The 21,208-nt window shown below is 45.6% G+C and overlaps 1 protein-coding gene across 2 annotated transcripts; it reads right to left on the bottom strand.

Annotated features, from left to right (window-relative positions):
- Positions 1-1,579: 1,579 nt before the first annotated feature.
- thnsl2 (threonine synthase-like 2) lies at positions 1,580-10,215 on the bottom strand. 2 transcript variants are annotated; one of them, XM_034192346.1, is made up of 4 exons: positions 10,008-10,215; positions 8,164-8,168; positions 7,181-7,335; positions 1,580-1,861 (listed from the first exon to the last, which is right to left on the bottom strand). In XM_034192346.1, the coding sequence occupies exons 1-4, from the start codon at positions 10,114-10,116 to the stop codon at positions 1,645-1,647; spliced, it is 486 nt and encodes a 161-aa protein (XP_034048237.1). In that variant the 5' UTR covers positions 10,117-10,215; the 3' UTR covers positions 1,580-1,644. The 2 variants fall into 2 exon arrangements, with proteins under 2 accessions (XP_034048237.1, XP_034048236.1); XM_034192345.1 differs by lacking the exon at positions 8,164-8,168 and having other exon boundaries at positions 9,997-10,215.
- Positions 10,216-21,208: the final 10,993 nt, after the last annotated feature.

Raw genomic sequence — 21,208 nt, 5'->3', positions numbered from 1 at the left:
CGATCTCTGCTCCCCTCCACAGCATGTCTTTTTCCTGGTTCTCTCCCTCAGCCCCAACCAGTCCCAGCAGAAGACTGCCCCTCCCTGAGCCTGGTTCTGCTGGAGGTTTCTTCCTGTTAAAAGGGAGTTTTTCCTTCCCACTGTAGCCAAGTGCTTGCTCACAGGGGGTCGTTTTGACCGTTGGGGTTTTACATAATTATTGTATGGCCTTGCCTTACAATATAAAGCGCCTTGGGGCAACTGTTTGTTGTGATTTGGCGCTATATAAAAAAATTGATTGATTGATTGATGTCCATACATGTAATTTCATGACTGTACGTCTATGACCATGAGTCATATACAGAGGAACAGAAGGATCATACTTGTATTGTCTGCTCGATAAGAGGGATTAAATATTAGAAATTGCTGTGTTTTTTTTTTTGTTTTTGGTGTGTGTGTTTTTTCCCTCACAGCAGCGGCGCGAAGTGGTGTCACACATTCCAGGTGCTCACGGCGATTTTGTGCGTGCCACAAAACCGCTGCCACGATTTCATTCACGCCTGTCTGACCATGTGTTCCTCTCGACAGCAGGTGGTTTGTTTCACGGGTCCCCATTTCCTTTGTTTTTCGGCTGGTTCCTGCTTCTGTCGCCAAATTTTGTGTTATGTGTGACAGGGCCCTTATATTCAAACAACATGATCTTTTGGTGCTACACCATAGTCGATATGACTGAATAAATAAGAAAATGGTGAGACCACTTTTCACGTTTAGAAATGCAGAACTATTTTAGGTGGTTTTACAAAATCAAGCTAAATATTTAGCCAAATGTTGAGATATTTAGCTAAATGTTAATAAAAGAGCTAACTGTTCCTCCATGAAAGACAGATTAATAGTGTCTAGTAACAGACATTTAGCATGTAATTCATGGATGTTTTGTATAAGAGTTATATTGTAACCTGCCATGTTTTGATGTCAGTTTCAATTGCAATTTCAGGTGTACTTCTAAAATATTAAAAATAATAATAAAATAAGAAAAAATGGCTGTGCAAAATTTTTTCTGGTTCTTTTTTTTGGGGGGGGGGGGGGGTTGCTTGGAGGGGGGTCTCGCCTGGGGAGTAATTCAGTGTAGAACTGCCACTGTCCGTATGTGCAAAAGATGTTTTATTGCACATCTAACAGAATATTGACATTTTCATTTCTGACAGGTGTAAGCTCACACCCGGGTGTTGACACACAGGTACACTGCTAAAAACAACAAATAAATAATGAGAGGGCTGATCAATTTTAGCTCACACTCAGTTACAGTGCAGTTTGTGAATGTTAAATTGTGCATGCAAATAAAATGGTATTTTAATAAGAAAAGCTGTGACACTGGCTGCTTTGGTTAATGTTAACTTACATCTCGCCTTCTTTTCTTCTTCACATTTCAGTTTTAATCCGCTCTGAAGAAAAATGTGTGTACACCTGGTCTGAAGATGTTCTTCATTAATAAGCTCTCTTTCATATGGAAAAGGCAAACACGTGCATGAGACCTCTGGGATTACAAATGCTCTTATTTTGGATGTCTGTAGTGTTGAAGAAACTTGCCAAAATGCTTTTAAAAGCACTAACTGAGTGACATACGTGGTGGAGCATGAAGTACCTATAGTCCGACTGTCAGCTGTATTAACGGCCTCCTTTTTCCCTGACTTTGCCAACAGCTCGGATGGTCTCTTTCAGTCGATGCTCCCAGTCTTTGCACCAGTTTGCGCCCCTTTCCAGGTTTTGGTAACGGCTTGGCAATTTGTCCAGTACCCGTATGGCCTCCGGGGGTTCAAAGGTCAGACCTGCCTTTTGCACTGCTGTCTCAAACTTGGCTGGAGATGCAGTTGCAATGTAACACCTAAAATAAGAGGAACAGAAAGAGTTCAGACAACGACTGAGTGAGTTTAAAGTTGAGGACCTACGCTGATATACACCTTGGCTGGATCCAATTTGACCTCCTGCACACAAACAGCAGCAACCTTTGGTGGCCACCAGACATTGATTGGCTTTGGAAATGAAACAAACTGACAAACTTATTTCAACCTACATATAATTTCACCCTAATTTCCTTCAAGCATGTGATGACAAGATTATGCGCTACAACAATCCCAGACTTGTCCAGCAGGAGGCAGACAGGTTTACGTGACATTACATAGGCAAAACTCACTTGTATTGATCCATCATTTCATCAAAGTTCATTCGACTGGAACAGTTTATCTCTATTATTGCTCCTTTAAACTTGGACACTTACAAGTTGACAGAGTTTAAATTGCTGTTTTTACTTAGCATGTTAAACTGCATTTTACAGGGTATACGCCAAGACTATCAAAGCCAAGTCAACTATAATGTCTACTTATTTTCATATGACATTATTTTAAAGTACTGTATCCGCCGGGCCCTGAGCCGAGCATCAGCCCACCCCTTTGTTTGAAGAAAGTTGGTTGAACACTCACCCCAAATTTATTTTTTTAATTAAAGTTTATTAAATGCCAACTAAAATTAACCAATTTCATGACCCCAACACATCATAAAAATAAAAAATTAACAAGTTTTTACAATTTTTTTGTTGTGTCTTCTGCATTTTACCTGTGACAATTTTATTTATCTTTATTTATTTCAAACATCCAAGATGGATCTGCATGTTGATTTGGCATTTGTTTAAAATATCTATTTTGTATATTCTTTTAAATTGACGCATGTTTTTACTTTGCTTAAGTTCATCTGTTAGACTATTCCATAATTTTACCCCTGACACAGAAACACACTTCTCAAAGTTGTCCTCAGGGTCATCAGTCCACACCAGTGTGAGCAGGTAGTGGAATCGAAGTTTATGTTGAAATTCACTCTTATTTTGAAAGGCTCTTACGCAAGAAAAACTACAAAGACAGAACAAAACAACCATCTGGAAAGTTCTCCGTCTGATGTTTGCTCAGTGTTTCGAGGTTGTACACAACTTTCTGACGGACTCGCAGACATCAACTGACAAGGAACACTTTAATGAGAAAAGGACAAAACGGGTGAATTATTTGTGATTCATTTTTTATTGGTGATAAAATGCGACATTTCATTGAAATGGGTGTTCCAGTGAATGTAACATTGACCATGATCGTGCATCAAACCCCCACCCTTTCAGGCAGCATTTTGCATAAAATGCCCTCTGATGGACAAATACAGTAACTGTTAAAAAATGTAATTCTTATTGTTTTTATTTTCTGTCAGATTTTCAGTGTTGAAGGTTTATATACATCAAGATGAACACGTCTTTAAAAAGCATAGAAGGGACCAGAAACTGATGGATTGAAAAAGCTTCTGAATGACAACTAGTGGTCACACGTGGAACTGAACCGGTGGAACTGGTCTATAACACAGCTGGCAGCTCTGCAGACCGAAGAAACCCACGTCAAGTGTGGGAGCACGTGCTGGTGACAGAACAGGTTTTGGTCCTGGATGGCAACCACCCAGACAGACAACGGGTCCATCCACGCCTCTCTAATCCAGCATACGCTTCTCATCCAGCAGGTGGCAGACACGTCAACAGGGTATTCCACATGCAAAACAAAGTTACTTTATTTATTGATCTGCACATGGGTTTGTCCTGTTTATTGGTTCATTTAATGTGGTGAGCTACAAGAAGACAGCATTTACTGTGTTAACAAACTCGAGAGGATGGACTCATTCATTCATTCACTGATCTATCGCCACTGCATTTTAGAGGGTACATGCCTGGAGTTGTTAAAGATTTGCGTTTTTGCCTTAGTTTTAACTTTGTTTTCAATAGAACACGCAGTCTCATTTGAACGCTGAGTGATATCGCAAGATTTGACCACTTATGGGGACCTCTGCTCCTGCTGTGCAATTAATATATACACAGCATTACTTCACATGGAAAAGTAGTGTACTGTTTAGTTTTCAGCTGCAATCACCGAAGCAGTCGTTAAAAAGTGTTTTTTTTTTTTTGGTTCGTGGTGGAGAAGGGGAGACAAGGGGAAAGAGAGACGTCATGTCAGCAAGTGTTAGCCTACACAGCAGTAGCTGCGTTCTCTCGTCTGCAAAACCGCCTCGACACTGTTGTGCTCCGGGACATAAACAAACCACTACACATGTCCACTTCCCCACCGCATCGTCATTTTTTCTTTGCATTTTCACTTTGTTTGCATGTAATTTGCCCAAAAACACAGAGAAAATGCAGTGTTTTTTTTCCCCGGAAGTAGAGAAATTACATCATATGTGTCATATTTTACTCCTTTAGCACCCGCCCTCAAATGAGACTGTGGTGCCCAATTCAGAATTGTTGTAGTTTGTTGTATATCTCAGAGTACACACATTTCATTAACCTGGCTCGGTAAGGTGTATCTTTATATTACGCTGTATAAAAGAAGAAAAACTCTGCACTCGACTTTAGACCAGGGCCCGGTCTAATCTTGTTTAGTTGACTAAACTCAGTCGACTCATCTTTGACGTTAGTCGTTGCACAAAGCGACTAACGCTGGTTAAAGTTTCGTGTTACATGACTAATGTGTTTCGTCTGGTACAGAGGGTGCTAATCTTATTACCTCCGCCAAGGAGGTTATGTTTTCAGTCACGTCCGTTTGTTTGTTTGTTGGTTTGTTGGTTGGTTGGTTGGTTTTGGTAGCAGGATTACTCAAAAAAATCCTCAACTGAGATTTCAATGAAATTTTTACCAGGGGTGTATCTTGGGCTAACTTAGAAGTCATTAAATTTTGGTAATGATCCGGAACACGATCCAGTAATGTTTTTAAGGATTCTTTATCATTGCAGGATAGGGCCAGTTTCAACACTTTTGCATCTAACTTCATGAAGACGGTTTCTCCTCGTTGAATAAACTTATTAGAAAATAAAAAAAACTTGTGTAGTTCATGCAGTTTCTCTTTCTAAATACATTTGCTGAAGATCGAAGGGTTTAACCCTCTGGGGCCGATGCCGTCGTATACGACAGCTGAGACCAAGCTTTACTAAATTATAAATAACTTTTTAATGATATGCGATAGAAGCTAACTTTTTTGTGCTGAAAAGTTAACTCTGCGGACTTTCCAGCCACCGTCCACCATCTCTGTACTCCTCACAGAAGGTGTGTGATGACGTGAGCAATGTGAGTGTCCAATTGGAATTGGTTCACCGTCACATGGTTTTCCAAAATCCAATCGTAGGGCAGATTCACTTCACGTGACACACCAAAGATTGTTTTTAGGAGTGATGTGTTACTAGTTTATTATAGTTTGCTGTGTGTTTTGAATAAAGGTGTGTGGAAAATTGTTTTCCGCTTTACTTTTTTCTTTCTTATTTCTGATTGTAAACCTTTATTACACTTATTAAACACAACTATAGCATTTATATTTTGAAACCGCAGGTTGTCCTGAAAAAAAAAAGAGACATAAAACTTGATTGCGGGATGCAGGGAGAGCTGTTAACAGCAATAATAAAACATTTAGGCCAGGCGAGTGAACTATCCAAAAAATGCCCTCAAACCCCAGAGGGTTAACCACTGAATCTGAAACATGACGGTAGATGCGTGAAACGACGTGGAATAAGTCTCTTTGCCAAAGGGTATTCCATGTGACGTCAGTGACCCTATGGCCTTGGCGGAGGTTTGCACTCTCTAGTGCTTCTAGTTTTAGTTGATACAACTACAGTGTCTTACCTCGAAAAGGTAGCTATCATGTACCACCACTTGATGGAGGAGGAAAGAAGGAGAGACGGGGCGGGAACAGGTGTTGTGGGACCAGAATAATCCATTGGAGATGCTTACGGATGTTGAGGTCAAGAGCGCCTTTCCTCTGCTGCTACGGCGGACTCAGCCATGTTTGTAGCAGATGGACCAACCCAGAATTAAACAAAACTGTGGCCCATTGGAGGTGTTTCTTGGCAATGCCTCTTGCGAGGCCACTATGACGGTGAAAATCATCAACTAGCATAAGACTGTTAACCCCCAAAATGTGAATCAGCTGCAAATCGTGAATTATCCGCAAACTATAAATTGCAAAATGTGAATACTGAAAAAATATCTCCTGAAACATGAACGCACATCTTGCAAAATGTGAGTTTCTTCATGATTTGGTGTACTGTATGTGCTTGGCTGAGGAGCCAATGATGTGAAGCTACCATCTGTGGGACTATGACTAGGCGCCCCTCACTTTCATCGCACCACGGGGCTCCGCGCCACCCCTCGACTTGCTCGTGTGTTACTGTTTGACAGGTGTACCTCCCCAGTCAAACTCCGCACCAGCCAATGTCCCTGGAGCGGGTCATGCCCAGTGAGGCCAGTTGCTTGTCACCAGACATGTGAGCCCGCTCGCCCCCACCCCCACCAAAAGATAATAAAATATTTTTATTTTATTGGTTTTATTTTATGGTTTGCAATCAGGATTTCCTGAAGTAACTGATCCATAAACTGACATCCATAAACTACTTAAACTGAAAGAAAATATATATATCAGGAATGATGTTCACATTATGCAACTTACATTTTGCAAGACCTGCGTTCACATTTTGTGGGATATTTTATTCACAGTTTGCAGCAAAATTATTAACGGTTTGTGAATATTAATGTTCTGCATAAATTTTCAATAATAGTTCGTGGTTAATTCATGATTTGCAGCTTATTCACATTTTGGGGATCAACACGGCTAATCTACAATTTAGCTGTCCACGTGTAACGGAGATTAGACAGATAAATTTGGGCGACTAGTCGACTAGTCGAAGCTTAGTAGACTAAAAGATTAGACTGCATTATGAAACCGGGCCCTGGTTTTTGCTGGTTTAAGGTGCAATCACTTCCTGGTTGCCTCACAACAGCAACGCACCAACACCTCATTTTAAGACCAACACTCCATTAGTGCAAGTAAAGCTGCAGAACGTTACACAACATGGGGCCTGCTGTGAAAACGATAACCAGAAACCAACAACAACACTTTGCTGCACTGTGTGTCAAGCCTGCAGTGTTTGCATGTCATCACATTAATTAGCATATATATGTCATCATAGTGGTGTCAACACGAACCATCCATCCATCCATCCATCCATCCATCCATCCATCCATCCATCCATCCATCCATCCATCCATCCATCCATCCCCAAACTAGTGAAGTAGTAGAGTTTGTGGTTCCACTGAAAACCTTTCTGGAACCATTCTGAGTCCAGTGCACACACGGTGCCTGACCTGCTCAGCTCTGGGTTGTGAGGACAGTTGTAATGATGCCACACAGCCACAGCAGTATGAGGGCACAGCAGATACTGGTTTTCCTCCCAGCATCTCCTCATCGTCTCCAGGATCCGATCATCCTTCACTGTGCCAGTTGACAAAATGTGTGACAACTAAAGTTAAAAAAGGAAAACAAAACAGATCACGTAAGAATGAATTTGACAAATGTGACGTTACAGTAAGGCTGTGTCCCAGTTCAGAGGCTACATCCTTCAAAGGCTGTATGTTATGTGTCGGACGCAGGACGGAGAACCAACCAGCGTTTGAAGGACCCAGTATGAAATAAGCAGAGCACGGTACAAAGGATAACAAAATTTAATGACATAACAGTGACGTGCTAAGTACAAACAAATGAGTGCGCGGTCTGGCGTGGTGGATAAGCGGTGCGCTCCCAGCAGCACAAACGGTCCGGAGCCAGAACCAGTTCGGACCCAAGGACCCCGCCGACACCCCCCAGGTGGCCGCGACAAACCGAGTCTGTGAAAGAAGAAACCATCATGTGAGTCCACACTCCACACACAGAGAGACCACTCAAAGGTGTACACAAACAGCAAACACTTCCTGGCTTAATTACTAATCAGCTTCCCACCCTGCAGGCATGGAACACCCAGTTCACATTATCATTGCAGTGGAAGCTGATTAATCGACTAACATAACAGCTCAATATAATAAGGTGTGAAGGACACCACATTTACTGAACGTACAAATGTTAGTCACAAAACCTGATGTACCTCAGGAAGTGTGCTGACGAGCGTGAGACCTCACCCCCTCCTCTTTCACAGACCATGGCATCAAACCTGGACGTTCTCTGCATCCATAATGATGAGATGGCTCTCAAGACGACGATCTCACCCGTCTGGTCACAAGGTCGAGTCTCTGGCAAATACACACTATGTACTCCAGACTTAAATGCCACCATGCTCCAATCCGTGTAGATGCACCACAGCTGTGAGTCCTGACGAGCTGCACATGATCAGCCTCAGGTGATCAGGGTGAGGTCCTGATAACTCAGCCACACAGCCACTCAGTCCTAAACGCGTGCCACCTGGAAGGAAAAACAAAAGACAGAAAACAGAAGACAAACAAAAGCCAGCCAGGCACGCCAGGCACCCCAGCCACAACACTGTAGATCTGGCCTTCCGAAACCACAGAGGCCAAACCAACTGTAATGAAATGAGACAGTCTACTATTTTGTGTCATTAGCTTATCCTGGTTCCACCCTGGTGTCACTCCAAATTTTGTGATACCATCAGGAATATGTGGTCCATTTTGGTGATGGTATCACAAGATAACAGATTAAATCACTTTTTGTGATGTCATCATGAACTTGGCGTGAGATTGGGTTGGGCGCAAGAAGTGCTTCTATTGTTAGTATATGAAGTGCAACACCATCAATTCTTGTAATAATCAACGAAATTATGTCCGATGTTTCCAAATACGTGAAGTCATTTGTCGCAGAACTCAGCAAAGACACTTCACCAAGCTGAGGAACAATAATGGACTGACAAGTCTTCAAGGGACCACTGGAACCTGAAAACTGTCCAGGTTTGGAATTCGGACAAATCTGCACACATTAGAGCTTGATTCAGCCTAATGGCCTAATTTTTTAAGCCTAAATTTTTATTCATGTGAGGATGCATTTGGCTAAATTTTTATGCTAAAAACACAGACATGCTAATGAACCTTTTATTATCAACATCGACATATTTCAGATGTTTTTAAAATTTTTTTAATATGCCAGGCTTCCAGCATCCATAATGCTCTTGATTATTCATTAAAATGTCTGTTTTTTACTAGCAGAATTATATTTAAACAATTTGTTGTGTCGGTGTGAGAGAAATAGAGAATTTAAAACCTGCTAAACATGGTAAATGTAAATGGACTGCTTTTATATAGCACTTTTCCATCTGCATCAGACTCTCAAAGCCCTTTACACACTAATGCCTCACATTCACCCCGATGTCAGGCTGCTGCCATGCAAGGCGCCCACTACTCACTGGAGCAACTGGTGGATTAAGGACCTTGCCCAAGGGCCCTTAGTGATTTTCCGGTCAGGCTGGGATTTGAACCAAGGATCCTCTGGTCTCAAGCCCAACGCTTTAACCACTAGACCGTCACCTCCCCAACATGGTGAATTAAATGGATGCTACTCATGATTACAAATTAATTATATGAAAGAACATTTGTGATGGAAAACATCTTGGATTAGGTCAACGCTACAAATGTGCTCCTACTTCTGTGACTGGGTCCCTCCTCTCAACCGCTGCTTTCTCCTCACAAAATGCTGAAGAACTCTCTAAAGTTTCAGGTCAATTTTTTTTGTTTGTGTCACTATGTGTATATCTGCAAACTGATGCACTCCATCCCCATTGTCAATTTCAATGTTTGATTCTTAAAATGGTTTTTTAAACACTAAGGAGTATGGCGGTTGCAAGTTAGCTGCCAGCCAGGGTAATTTAGGAGCGGCATATCCCTACACTGCACTAAATTCTCCTGTACTTTACTTTTAAACATTTCTTAGAACTGTACAAACTGTATGGAGCTCAATAAATCATGCAATAAGACTGTTTGGACTATGAAGCACACACCGTTAGTCCTTCATTTTTGGGGCAAAGAAGGCTGTATTTGTCGGCCACATTCGAAGGAGCCTTTGCTATGAGACAGCCTTGTCACTTTGATGCACTTGGTCTTCGAATGCAGCCCTCAAAGGATGCAGCCTCTGAATTTTGACACAGCCACAGAGAAAACCCGTACAGGTGCAGCCTGTTTCCTACCAGACTGCGACTGCGGTGCTTTTCAGACAGCATGTGTCCGCGTGGCTGGTGAAATTCCTCCATTACATTCTTTATTAAAGCTCCATCTCTGTTCAGCAGCAGCCAGAAGACTCGCTCCATGTTACATGGCTTCTACAGGCCAAAAATGAAGCAAGAAGAGCAATGAACACAGCCTCCTGAATGCACCAGTAAACTTCTCACAGGTGTACAAAAGCCACTCATATTAACTGAGCAAGACTCTGAGCTAGTTCAGCTCGCTAACTTACGCTATGACAGGACATTTCCATACTCTCCCTCCGTGTGAACTATAGTTAGATCTCCTTGTGCCCTTCCCCTTCATTTTGCATGTTTACCTGACTGTGCAAAATGACGGGGAAGGATGAAGTGGGATGGTGAAGGGAGAGTTGTTGTGTGGGCCGCTGAAGAGGAGGTACTGCTGGCCCACCACCACCAGAGGGCGCCCTGTCTGGAGTGCGGGCTCCAGGCACCAGAGGGCGCTGCCGCCTCACAGGAGCAGCCAGGGTGACAGCTGTCACCCATCACCTGAGACGAGACAGCTGATATCAATCAACAGGGAGGTATATCAGCAGGACGGCATCTCCACCTCATTGCAGAGATATCGCTCTACCAAGGAGGTAACGTATCCAGCCAAACGGATCATCTTTTGACCATTAAATACTTTTTGCCTTTACACAGAAAGAGAAAAGACAGCAGGAGACTGTATTTTGGATAAGTACTCACATTCCTGCACTCACCTGTATTTTCCTGACAAGAGGTGGAGGTGGTGTTTCCACCCTGTGTGTTGCTGGGTGCAGCCACACCCACACCTGACTGTATCTGTTCCTTGCCAGCAGTACCGGATCCGACGAGCGGAGGCAGTGGCCACCTGGGGTTCGGGACTTGGCGGCTCCAGTATCCCCGGGGTTCGGTGGCAGAGGAAATCGGGTGGTTCCGGTTCGACTCGGACAGACGTCTCCTATCGTCGAGCCTGCCCACATGACACCTTTGGAATTCGGTTACTGCTGTATTTGTAAATCTGTTGTGTTTGTTGTGTGAGTTCACAACAGTAAAACCTTGTGATTTGACTTTCTCCATTGTCTGTTCATTTGCGCCCCCTGTTGTGGGTCCGTGTTCCTACACTTTCCCAACAGGATATCTCGGCCAACGTCATGGATCCCGAGGGGCGTCAACCGGCTGTTGAACGGCCAATGGAAGAACAGGACGCGCAGGCGTCCGCAGGAGGGGTAATCGGTGAGTTGCAGCGGATCCTCACCGCTTTCACGACTCGGTTAGATTTGATGACCGAGCAGAATGTCCTCCTGAACCTCCGGGCGCCGCTGCGGCTCTCCCTCCCGTAGACCCTGTGCGTAACATTGACGTTCCACTGGTCGTTCAACGACCCCTCCCACCTTCCCCGGAAGCATACATAAGCCCCCCAGAGCTGTACGGAGGCTGTGTGGAGACGTGCGCGGATTTCCTTATGCAGTGTTCGCTCGTCTTCGCACAGCGTCCAGTTATGTACGCGACTGATGCTAGCAAGGTAGCTTATGTAATAAACCTGCTTCGCAGCGAGGCACGCGCTTGGGCTACAGCGCTCTGGGAGCAAAAGTCACGGCTCCTTCAGACATATGATGGGTTTGTGAGGGAGCTCAGAACCGTGTTCGATCACCCCAATAGAGGAGAAACCGCTTCAACTGTGCTACTGTCGATGAGACAGGGGCGTCGGCGCGCAGCTGCCTATGCAGTCGACTTCCGCATCGCGGCTGCGAGGTCCGGCTGGAATAGCGCTGCCCTCCGCGCCACCTTTGTAAACGGACTGTCATTGGTTCTTAAGGAGCACCTGGTGGCTAAGGACGAACCGCGGGATTTAGATGGGCTCATCGATCTTGTCATACGGTTAGACAACCGGTTAGAAGAACATCGGCGGGAACGAGACGAAGGGCGTGGCCGGGCACGCGCCGTTCCTCTCCCTTCCGGTTCCGACCGCGCTCCGCCTTCCCCACGCTCCACGGCCCCTGCGCTCCGTGGGGCCACAGCTCCCCCTGCTGACGAAGCTATGGACACGAGTAGGGCAACATTTAGGGCACCAGATTCACAGAGGAGACGGGCCCACGGAGCTTGTTTTGTTTGTGGTGCGATAGAGCACCACATAAGGGACTGCCCCGAGCGGTTCAACTCCAACGCCCCGCCCCTAGAGACTGGGCTAGGGGTGGGCCGAGACATTCACGTGGGACACACCCACATTGCCACACGACTCCCAGTCACGATCCTTTATGAGGACTCAACCCTGAAGGCCCCAGCACTGGTGGACACGGGCTCTGAGGGGAATCTGTTGGACAGCAGATGGGCCAGGGAGATAGGGCTCCCTCTGGTGGCGCTTACCTCGCCGGTACAGGTTCGGGCACTAGATGGCTCCCTACTCCCTCCGATCACGCATAAGACACCACCTGTAACTCTGGTGGTGTCAGGAAATCACCGGGAGGTGATCGAGTTTTTTGTGACTCAGGCCACCTCCCGTGTGGTTTTAGGTTTTCCCTGGATGTTGAAGCACAATCCCCGGATTGATTGGCCGTCCGGGGTAGTGGTTCAGTGGAGCGAGACCTGCCATCGGGTGTGTCTAGGTTCCTCGGTTCCTCCCGGCTCCCAAGCTAAGGAGGAGGTCAGAGTCCCGCCCAATCTGGGGACGGTGCCGGTGGAGTACCACGACCTTGTCGACGTGTTCAGCAAGGATCTGGCTCTCACTCTTCCCCCCCACCGTCCGTATGATTGTGCCATTGATTTGGTTCCGGGCAGTGAGTTCCCGTCCAGTAGGCTGTACAACCTCTCACGGCCTGAGCGCGAATCAATGGAGACCTACATCCGGGACTCGTTAGCTGCCGGGTTGATCCGGAATTCCACCTCCCCGATGGGCGCAGGTTTCTTTTTTGTGGGCAAAAAAGATGGCGGACTTCGTCCATGCATTGATTATAGGGGGTTGAACGAGATCACGGTTCGCAACCGATACCTGTTGCCCCTGTTGGATTCAGTGTTCACACCCCTGCATGGAGCCCAGATTTTCACCAAGCTCGATCTTAGAAATGCGTACCACCTGGTTCGGATCCGGAAGGGAGACGAGTGGAAGACGGCATTTAACACCCCCTTAGGTCACTTTGAGTACCTGGTCATGCCGTTCGGTCTCACAAACGCTCCCGCGACTTTCCAAGCGTTGGTTAACGATGTCTTGCGGGATTTCCTGCACCGGTTCGTCTTCGTATATCTAGACGATATACTCATCTTTTCTCCGGACCCTGAGACCCATGTCCAGCATGTACGTCAGGTCCTGCAGCGGTTGTTGGAGAACCGGCTGTTTGTGAAGGGCGAGAAGTGTGAGTTCCACCGCACGTCTTTGTCCTTCTTGGGGTTCATTATCTCCTCCAACTCCGTCGCTCCTGATCCAGCCAAGGTTGCGGCGGTGAGAGACTGGCCCCAACCCACAAGCCGTAGGAAGTTGCAACAGTTCCTAGGCTTTGCTAATTTCTACAGGAGGTTCATCAAGGGCTACAGTCAGGTAGTTAGCCCCCTGACAGCCCTGACCTCACTAAAAGTCCCCTTCACCTGGTCGGATCGTTGCGAAGCTGCGTTCAAGGAGTTGAAACGGCGCTTCTCGTCTGCACCTGTTCTGGTGCAGCCCGATCCTAGTCGCCAGTTAGTGGTTGAAGTGGACGCCTCGGACTCAGGGATAGGAGCCGTGCTGTCCCAGAGCGGGAAGACCGATAAGGTCCTTCACCCGTGTGCCTATTTTTCCCGCAGGTTGACCCCAGCCGAACGGAACTATGACGTCGGCAATCGAGAGCTCCTTGCGGTGAAAGAGGCTCTTGAGGAGTGGAGACATCTGTTGGAGGGAACGTCCGTGCCATTCACGGTTTTCACTGACCACCGGAACCTGGAGTATATCAGGACCGCCAAGCGGCTGAATCCCAGGCAAGCCCGCTGGTCACTGTTCTTCGGCCGTTTTGACTTCCGGATCACCTACCGTCCCGGGACCAAAAATCAAAGATCGGATGCCTTGTCCCGGGTACATGAAGATGAGGTCAAAACGGAGTCGTCGGATCCCCCGGATCCCATCATCCTGGAGTCTGCTATCGTGGCCGCCCTCACCTGGGACGTGGAGAAGACCATCCGGGAGGCCCTGACACGAGACCCGGACCCCGGAACCGGACCGAAGAACAAACTCTACGTCCCACCAGAAGCCAGGGCTGCAGTTCTGGACTTCTGTCACGGTTCTAAGCTCTCCTGTCATCCTGGGGTGCGAAGAACCGTGGCAGTCGTCCGGCAGCGCTTCTGGTGGGCGTCCCTGGAGGCCGACGTCCGGGGTTACATCCAGGCCTGTACCACCTGCGCCAGGGGCAAGGCCGACCACCGCAAGACATCGGGATTGCTACAGCCGCTGCCCGTGCCTCATCGCCCCTGGTCTCACATCGGCCTGGATTTTGTCACGGGCCTCCCGCCGTCCCAGGGAAACACCGTCATCCTCACGATAGTGGACCGATTCTCCAAGGCGGCCCACTTCGTGGCCCTCCCGAAGCTACCAACGGCCCAGGAGACAGCGGACCTCCTAGTCCACCACGTCGTCCGTCTGCATGGGATACCATCAGACATCGTCTCCGATCGCGGTCCCCAGTTCTCCTCGCACGTCTGGAGGAGCTTCTGCCGGGAACTGGGGGCCACGGTCAGTCTCTCGTCCGGGTATCACCCCCAGACCAACGGGCAAGCAGAACGGGCCAACCAAGAGATGGAGCAGACCCTACGTTGTGTGACAGCTGCGCACCCGACGGCCTGGAGTACCCACCTGGCCTGGATCGAGTACGCCCACAACAGTCAAGTATCATCAGCCACCGGCCTCTCCCCTTTTGAGGTGTGTTTGGGGTATCAGCCCCTGTTGTTTCCGGTGGTCGAGGGAGAGGTCGGTGTGCCCTCGGTCCAGGCCCACCTACGGAAGTGCCGTCGGGTGTGGCGTGCCGCCCGTTCTGCTTTGTTGAAGGCCCGGACGAGGGCGAAGAACCATGCAGACCGGCGGCGGACCCCGGCTCCTACGTATCATCCTGGGCAGGAAGTGTGGTTGTCCACCAAGGACATTCCCCTACAAGTGGACTCCCCAAAACTAGAGGAACGATACATTGGTCCGTTCAAAATTCTCAAGGTCATCAATCCCGCCGCAGTGAGGCTTCAGCTTCCGGCCTCACTGCGGATTCATCCAGTGTTCCATGTTTCCAGAATCAAACCTCATCACACCTCACCCCTCTGCACTCCGGGTCCGGCACCACCTCCTGCCCGGATCATCGACGGCGAACCGGCTTGGACTGTACGCCGGCTCCTGGACGTCCGACGGATGGGCCGGGGTTTGCAGTATCTGGTGGACTGGGAAGGGTACGGCCCTGAAGAGCGCTCCTGGGTGAAGAGGAGCTTCATCCTGGACCCGGCCCTCCTGGCCGACTTCTACCGTCGCCACCCGGACAAGCCTGGTCGTGCGCCAGGAGGCGCCCGTTGAGGGGGGGGTCCTGTTGTGTGGGCCGCTGAAGAGGAGGTACTGCTGGCCCACCACCACCAGAGGGCGCCCTGTCTGGAGTGCGGGCTCCAGGCACCAGAGGGCGCTGCCGCCTCACAGGAGCAGCCAGGGTGACAGCTGTCACCCATCACCTGAGACGAGACAGCTGATATCAATCAACAGGGAGGTATATCAGCAGGACGGCATCTCCACCTCATTGCCGAGATATCGCTCTACCAAGGAGGTAACGTATCCAGCCAAACGGATCATCTTTTGACCATTAAATACTTTTTGCCTTTACACAGAAAGAGAAAAGACAGCAGGAGACTGTATTTTGGATAAGTACTCACATTCCTGCACTCACCTGTATTTTCCTGACAAGAGGTGGAGGTGGTGTTTCCACCCTGTGTGTTGCTGGGTGCAGCCGCACCCACACCTGACTGTATCTGTTCCTTGCCAGCAGTACCGGATCCGACGAGCGGAGGCAGTGGCCACCTGGGGTTCGGGACTTGGCGGCTCCAGTATCCCCGGGGTTCGGTGGCAGAGGAAATCGGGTGGTTCCGGTTCGACTCGGACAGACGTCTCCTATCGTCGAGCCTGCCCACACGACACCTTTGGAATTCGGTTACTGCTGTATTTGTAAATCTGTTGTGTTTGTTGTGTGAGTTCACAACAGTAAAACCTTGTGATTTGACTTTCTCCATTGTCCGTTCATTTGCGCCCCCTGTTGTGGGTCCGTGTTCCTACACTTTCCCAACAAGAGTTTTGGGATTGGGCCTCATCAATCACTTGTTCCCTGACCCCAGGATTAGATCAGGGCCTGGTTTTCCTGTGGTGGTATGAAAAGTCATAGTCCGTGTCTCATGAGAGCCGTGGTTAAAATTTACCTTCAGACTATGAGCTTTGAACCGTTTTAAAGTTCTTGAATAGAGTCTTTGACTAAGAAAAGTCCCAGAATAAAGTTGTGTACGAACTGGTTGACAAGCAAACAGCTTGTATCGTCTTGTCCTTTGTTTATGCTTCAACAGCCCGGACACTGATTTTATCTTTGTTATGGTTTTGTTATCACATTAATCAGCAGATTCTGTACATATGAAACCTCTCTTCGCTTACAATGAGTGAAAATGATGTAAAAAAAAAAACAAGCAAAAAGAGCTGAAACTGTTTCCAACAGGTGTGGTGATTAAGATACTAGACAAACCAGTTGACATGGACACACCTACAAACACACCTCAGACAAGACAACAGACAAAGACAATACAATACAACAAAACCTGAGTGAGTATGATATAAAACAAACATTAAATAATTCCAACATTAAACCCGCAAGTGGAAACTAATACAGGGATGAGATTGGCAAATTCGATTTTCAGAGGAAAATAAGCCAGGGTCCAGGGGCCGCAGGCCCCGGTGGGTCCAGGGCAGGTCAAAGCATTTTTGCTGTTTTAAAACGTAAATTGCACTAAAATGATATTAAAAACTATTATAAATGCCAGGTGTTCATATCTATAATTCAAACTGTAAACCCTTACTAAGACCATCTACTGTACATGTGTATTTTTGTGACCAAAATATTTTTTCATAACTAGACTTACTTGATTTCCAGCATTCTTCAGCATGGCACACTTGTCAACAAACATACATGTACATGTATATCCTCAAATACATGTACATGTATAATCCAATTTTGTATGTCCATGTTCTATGTCCAAAATTATATATACTGCAGCTGCATGTGAATCGTCCCTACATCATAACATGTACTTACACTTTGTTCCTTCCAATAGTTTTGGGTACATCTTTAACAATACATTGTTGTTTATATTTATATTCATATTTTAATATTTATATCACTCACACACCCATCCCTTCACCACACTTCATTATAAACTTATCCCTCTAAAATTCAAATGAAATTAAAAAAAATCTTGAAAAAAAAATCAAAGTCCAAACCTGTAAAAAAACTGGGCAGCACCTCCCCTAGCCTAGGCATTTTGTTGACACCCCCAACCATGCATTAGCGAACATGCATCAAAATAAACAATCATTACCTTAATGGGTGGGGAACCAATCGAGAAAACAAGCACACATCCAGTAATCACACTTCACAACTCATTCCCATGCCCGTATATAGAGGGTGATTTTTTTCTGATCTGGATATCAATGTTATGTATTTTCTTTTCATTGATAATAAGCAACAAGCTAACTGTTACACAGCTATTATCACACACCCTCAACTTTCAATTTCCTCTGCCAGAGTAATCCCTTAAGTGATGAAAGGGGAAACTGCTAGATAAACTTTTCCCATGGGGGTTGAGAATTTTTGCTCCCTGGTCCCTATCGTCCTCTGATATCAAACAGGTTAGTAGGCTTGTAAATACCCATGTAGACACACAATTACACTTGTCTGGTTTGTAAAAACATGTTTGTATGTATAAGCTGAGAAATAAAGGGAGCTTCTCCTTCCTGTTGCAAATACTGTAAAGGTGCAAATATTCGCGTGGGATTTATTATGCGAATTTAGCGAGTTAAACAAGGTTGCCAAATTAAATGCCGCTATTTAATACATAATGTACATATACGTACATATTCATAATGTAAACGCGAATATTAATACCGCTAAATACGAGGTCTATTAGAAAACCATCCGACCTTTTTATTTTTTGCAAAAAACTATATGGATTTGAATCATGTGCGCTTGCATCAGCCAAGCTTGAACCTTCGTGCGCATGCGTGAGTTTTTTCACGCCTGTCAGTTGCGTCATTCGCAACCGACAGGCAGGTATAAAGTTTGCATTAATGTTATCTTGGTTCTTCCTGGGTGGTTCTTATGGCAATTGATCCAATCCCAAGCAAGGACTATTTGTATATAAAAATGTATTTCCTAAAATTATACATTTTGGGTTTCAAATGAAATTTATGTAGCTTTTGACCCCTCGAAATCCTCAAAAAGCTTCTGCTTTGGGGGGCTTTGCCCCCTGAACCCCCCATGAGGGCGTTGCCCCTCGACCCCACCAGGGGCCCTGAGGCCCACTGGACCCCCAACTCAAGGATTTGAACCCCCCCTTTCACATTCCTATATACGGCCCTGATTCCTACATGTATATTTTAAGTATTGCTCATTCACCTCCGAGCTGACAACTATATCATCTAGTGGAACCAGTGATTTCGACTCCGATGATGTTGCGGTTGCGAGCTGAGAAATTTGACTTCGTGTGTCCACTGGACCTCTGATCTTAAACGCCGATGCCAACAAATAGTTGCTGCGTCGCAACGACACTTTTTCGCAGTGTTTCTCCCCTTTTGCATGTTCAATGAGGGCGACGCATCCACGGGATCCGTATGCGATTAGATCCAAACAATACAGACATTGTGCTTTCCCGGGAAGGTCACATTTGCCTATGTAATCACCCACTTTCTCTGTTATGCTCTCCTCTTTCCTGCCTATTTTCACAGTTAATGTCACTGTTTTGTCCAGCCATGCCCATCGGAACTTGTTCTTCACCTCTTTATGATTTTCTAATACCGCGGATTCTTCGCCTCTTGGAATTAATTTCGCCATTTTGCATTTGCAACACCGAAGAAAGGGCGGGAGAAACGCATATATAACCTTTGCGCTGATTGGTCATAAGCTTTGTAATAACCAATGAAAACGTGTGTAAGTAATAGCTTTGACTGCGCTTCGATACTGTCTCGGTTTTTATGATTTGTTGGAGGGAAAACTACCGAATATTGGAAGTTGAAAGACTACACAGTTACCTCCCTTACAGTACATGCTCATTGGGCACCTACTTCATACTGGTCACTGATCAGCACAGCATTACTTCCGCGTTCGGCTGACTGACGGACTGATCGAACTTGCTGCGTCGGCGATAACAAACAAAGACCACTCAGTGTTCTGAATAGACGACAATTTTATTAAACAAAGGTACTCCTGGCATTAATTTTTTTTTTTTGCATTCTTACCCCCACCCCTAAAACTTTCTCAACGGATTTGGACGTTTCACAAAATCAACCCCCGGGACTGTCAAATCCGCGGATCTGTGGAAAAATCTCATCCCTGCTAATAGAGAATTAAAAAATGTCTAAAGTATAAAAAAAAAGGAAAGCCGGGGTGATGGAGCAGACCCACTCAATCTGAAATTTCCCACTTTTTGGATATATACAAACACCGAGTTTGACCAATGGAGCTTAGTTCTGCAGCTTTCTCAAGGTGAGAATAATTTAAAAGCAAAACGTGATGTTACGGCACTGCCGAAGGCTTAATGACAAGCTAATGTGAGCATAGCCTTTTTTTGCACAGTTGACCTGAGTGAACGCTTTAATGTGTAAATGGTTCAGTCTTTTTTTTTTTTTACCAAATAAAGCTACAGCTTTTTTTTCCTGAGACCACAAAAAGCTCAACTTTAAGTTAGATTTTTTTTCAGGCGTTTTTTCCGGGGGGGGGGGGGGGGGGGGGGGGGGGGGGGGGGGGGGTCTCTTTTTTTTAAGTGTTTAGTGTTTATTTATATTTTAAGAATTTTTTTTATTTATTTGTTACAATGAGGAACATTTGCTGTGCAGACAGCCTAAATACAGATACACTTCAAAATCTTCCAGTGATGAGCTGAACACCATGAAGTCCAGTCGGAAGCAAACATCTCTGCTCTTTAAAATGTGAGAAAAGCATCTTCAAAAGCTCCACCAGAGGTCAAAGCTGCAGAAGAGACCCATCTGGTTAAATGTCCTGACAATCCAGGAAACCAACACCTGCTTCTAAATAAAAAGCTCTTTAAACAGCAACTATTTTATTATTTTTTTAAAAAGCTGTTTCATTTTATATTTTAACAATAAATGAAAGGATCATTAAAAATGTCCATGAAATCAAAGTCAAAGGACATTTGTACAGGTCGAAGCCCTGTCCCTACTGTTAACAATTTTAAAACATTCACAATCACTAGTCAAATTCATATTACTCTGCCCTTACGGAGCCTTATGGAGGGCTTTTTTATAGAGCAACAGACTCTTTTTCCAGGCTAAGTGAAGATCTTCTAAATTAGTGAGAGGATGGTTATGAGTAATTTTTTCTCTAATAGTTAAAATTTTATTAGGAAAGAAAGTCATGAAGTCTGAAGTCATGGCTGTTACAGTGTACTTCTGCCTGTGGAACAGTTTTATTTATTGAGAATAACTTTGGTTATTACAGTGTAGTTCTCTCACGGAACTGTTTTATTGATAATAACTTTGAATACTAAAGCATAGTTGTGCCTGTGGAACAGTTTTATTTATAGATAACTTTGGTTATTACAGTGTAGTTCTGCCTGTGGAACAGTTTTATTTATTGATAACAACTTTGGCTATTAGAGTGTACTTCTGCCTGTGGAACAGTTTTATTTATGGAGAATAACTTTGGTTATTACAGTGTAGTTCTCTCACGGAACTGTTTTATTTATTGATAACAACGTTGGTTATTACAGTATGGTTCTGCCTGTGGAACAGTTTTATTTATAGATAACAACTTTGGTTATTACAGTATAGTTCTGCCCATGGAACAGTTTTATTTATTGGTAACTTTGGTTATTACAGTGTAGTTCGGCCTGTGGAACAGTTTTATTTATAGATAATAACTTTGGTGTTGGGGAAGTGTCGTGACACGGACCCACAACAGGGGGCGTTAATGAAGGGACAATGGAATAGCCAAAAAGTAAC

This window comes from Thalassophryne amazonica, chromosome 17 (genome assembly GCF_902500255.1).
Source record: "Thalassophryne amazonica chromosome 17, fThaAma1.1, whole genome shotgun sequence".
Lineage (NCBI taxonomy): Eukaryota > Metazoa > Chordata > Actinopteri > Batrachoidiformes > Batrachoididae > Thalassophryne > Thalassophryne amazonica.
The sequence above is the reverse complement of the archived record's forward strand: the minus strand, read 5'-3'. Positions and strand labels throughout refer to the sequence as shown.

Bases quoted from the DNA above. Each gene is read 5' to 3' on its own strand.
- thnsl2 (XM_034192345.1), bottom strand. From the start codon at position 10,116: ATGGAGCGAGTCTTCTGGCTGCTGCTGAACAGAGATGGAGCTTTAATA. The intron at 7,336-9,996 runs GTAGGAAACAGG...TTTTAACTTTAG, and splicing joins AGCACCGCAGTCGCAGTCTG to TTGTCACACATTTTGTCAAC. The intron at 1,862-7,180 runs GTCAGGCACCGT...CTCTTATTTTAG, and splicing joins CACAACCCAGAGCTGAGCAG to GTGTTACATTGCAACTGCAT.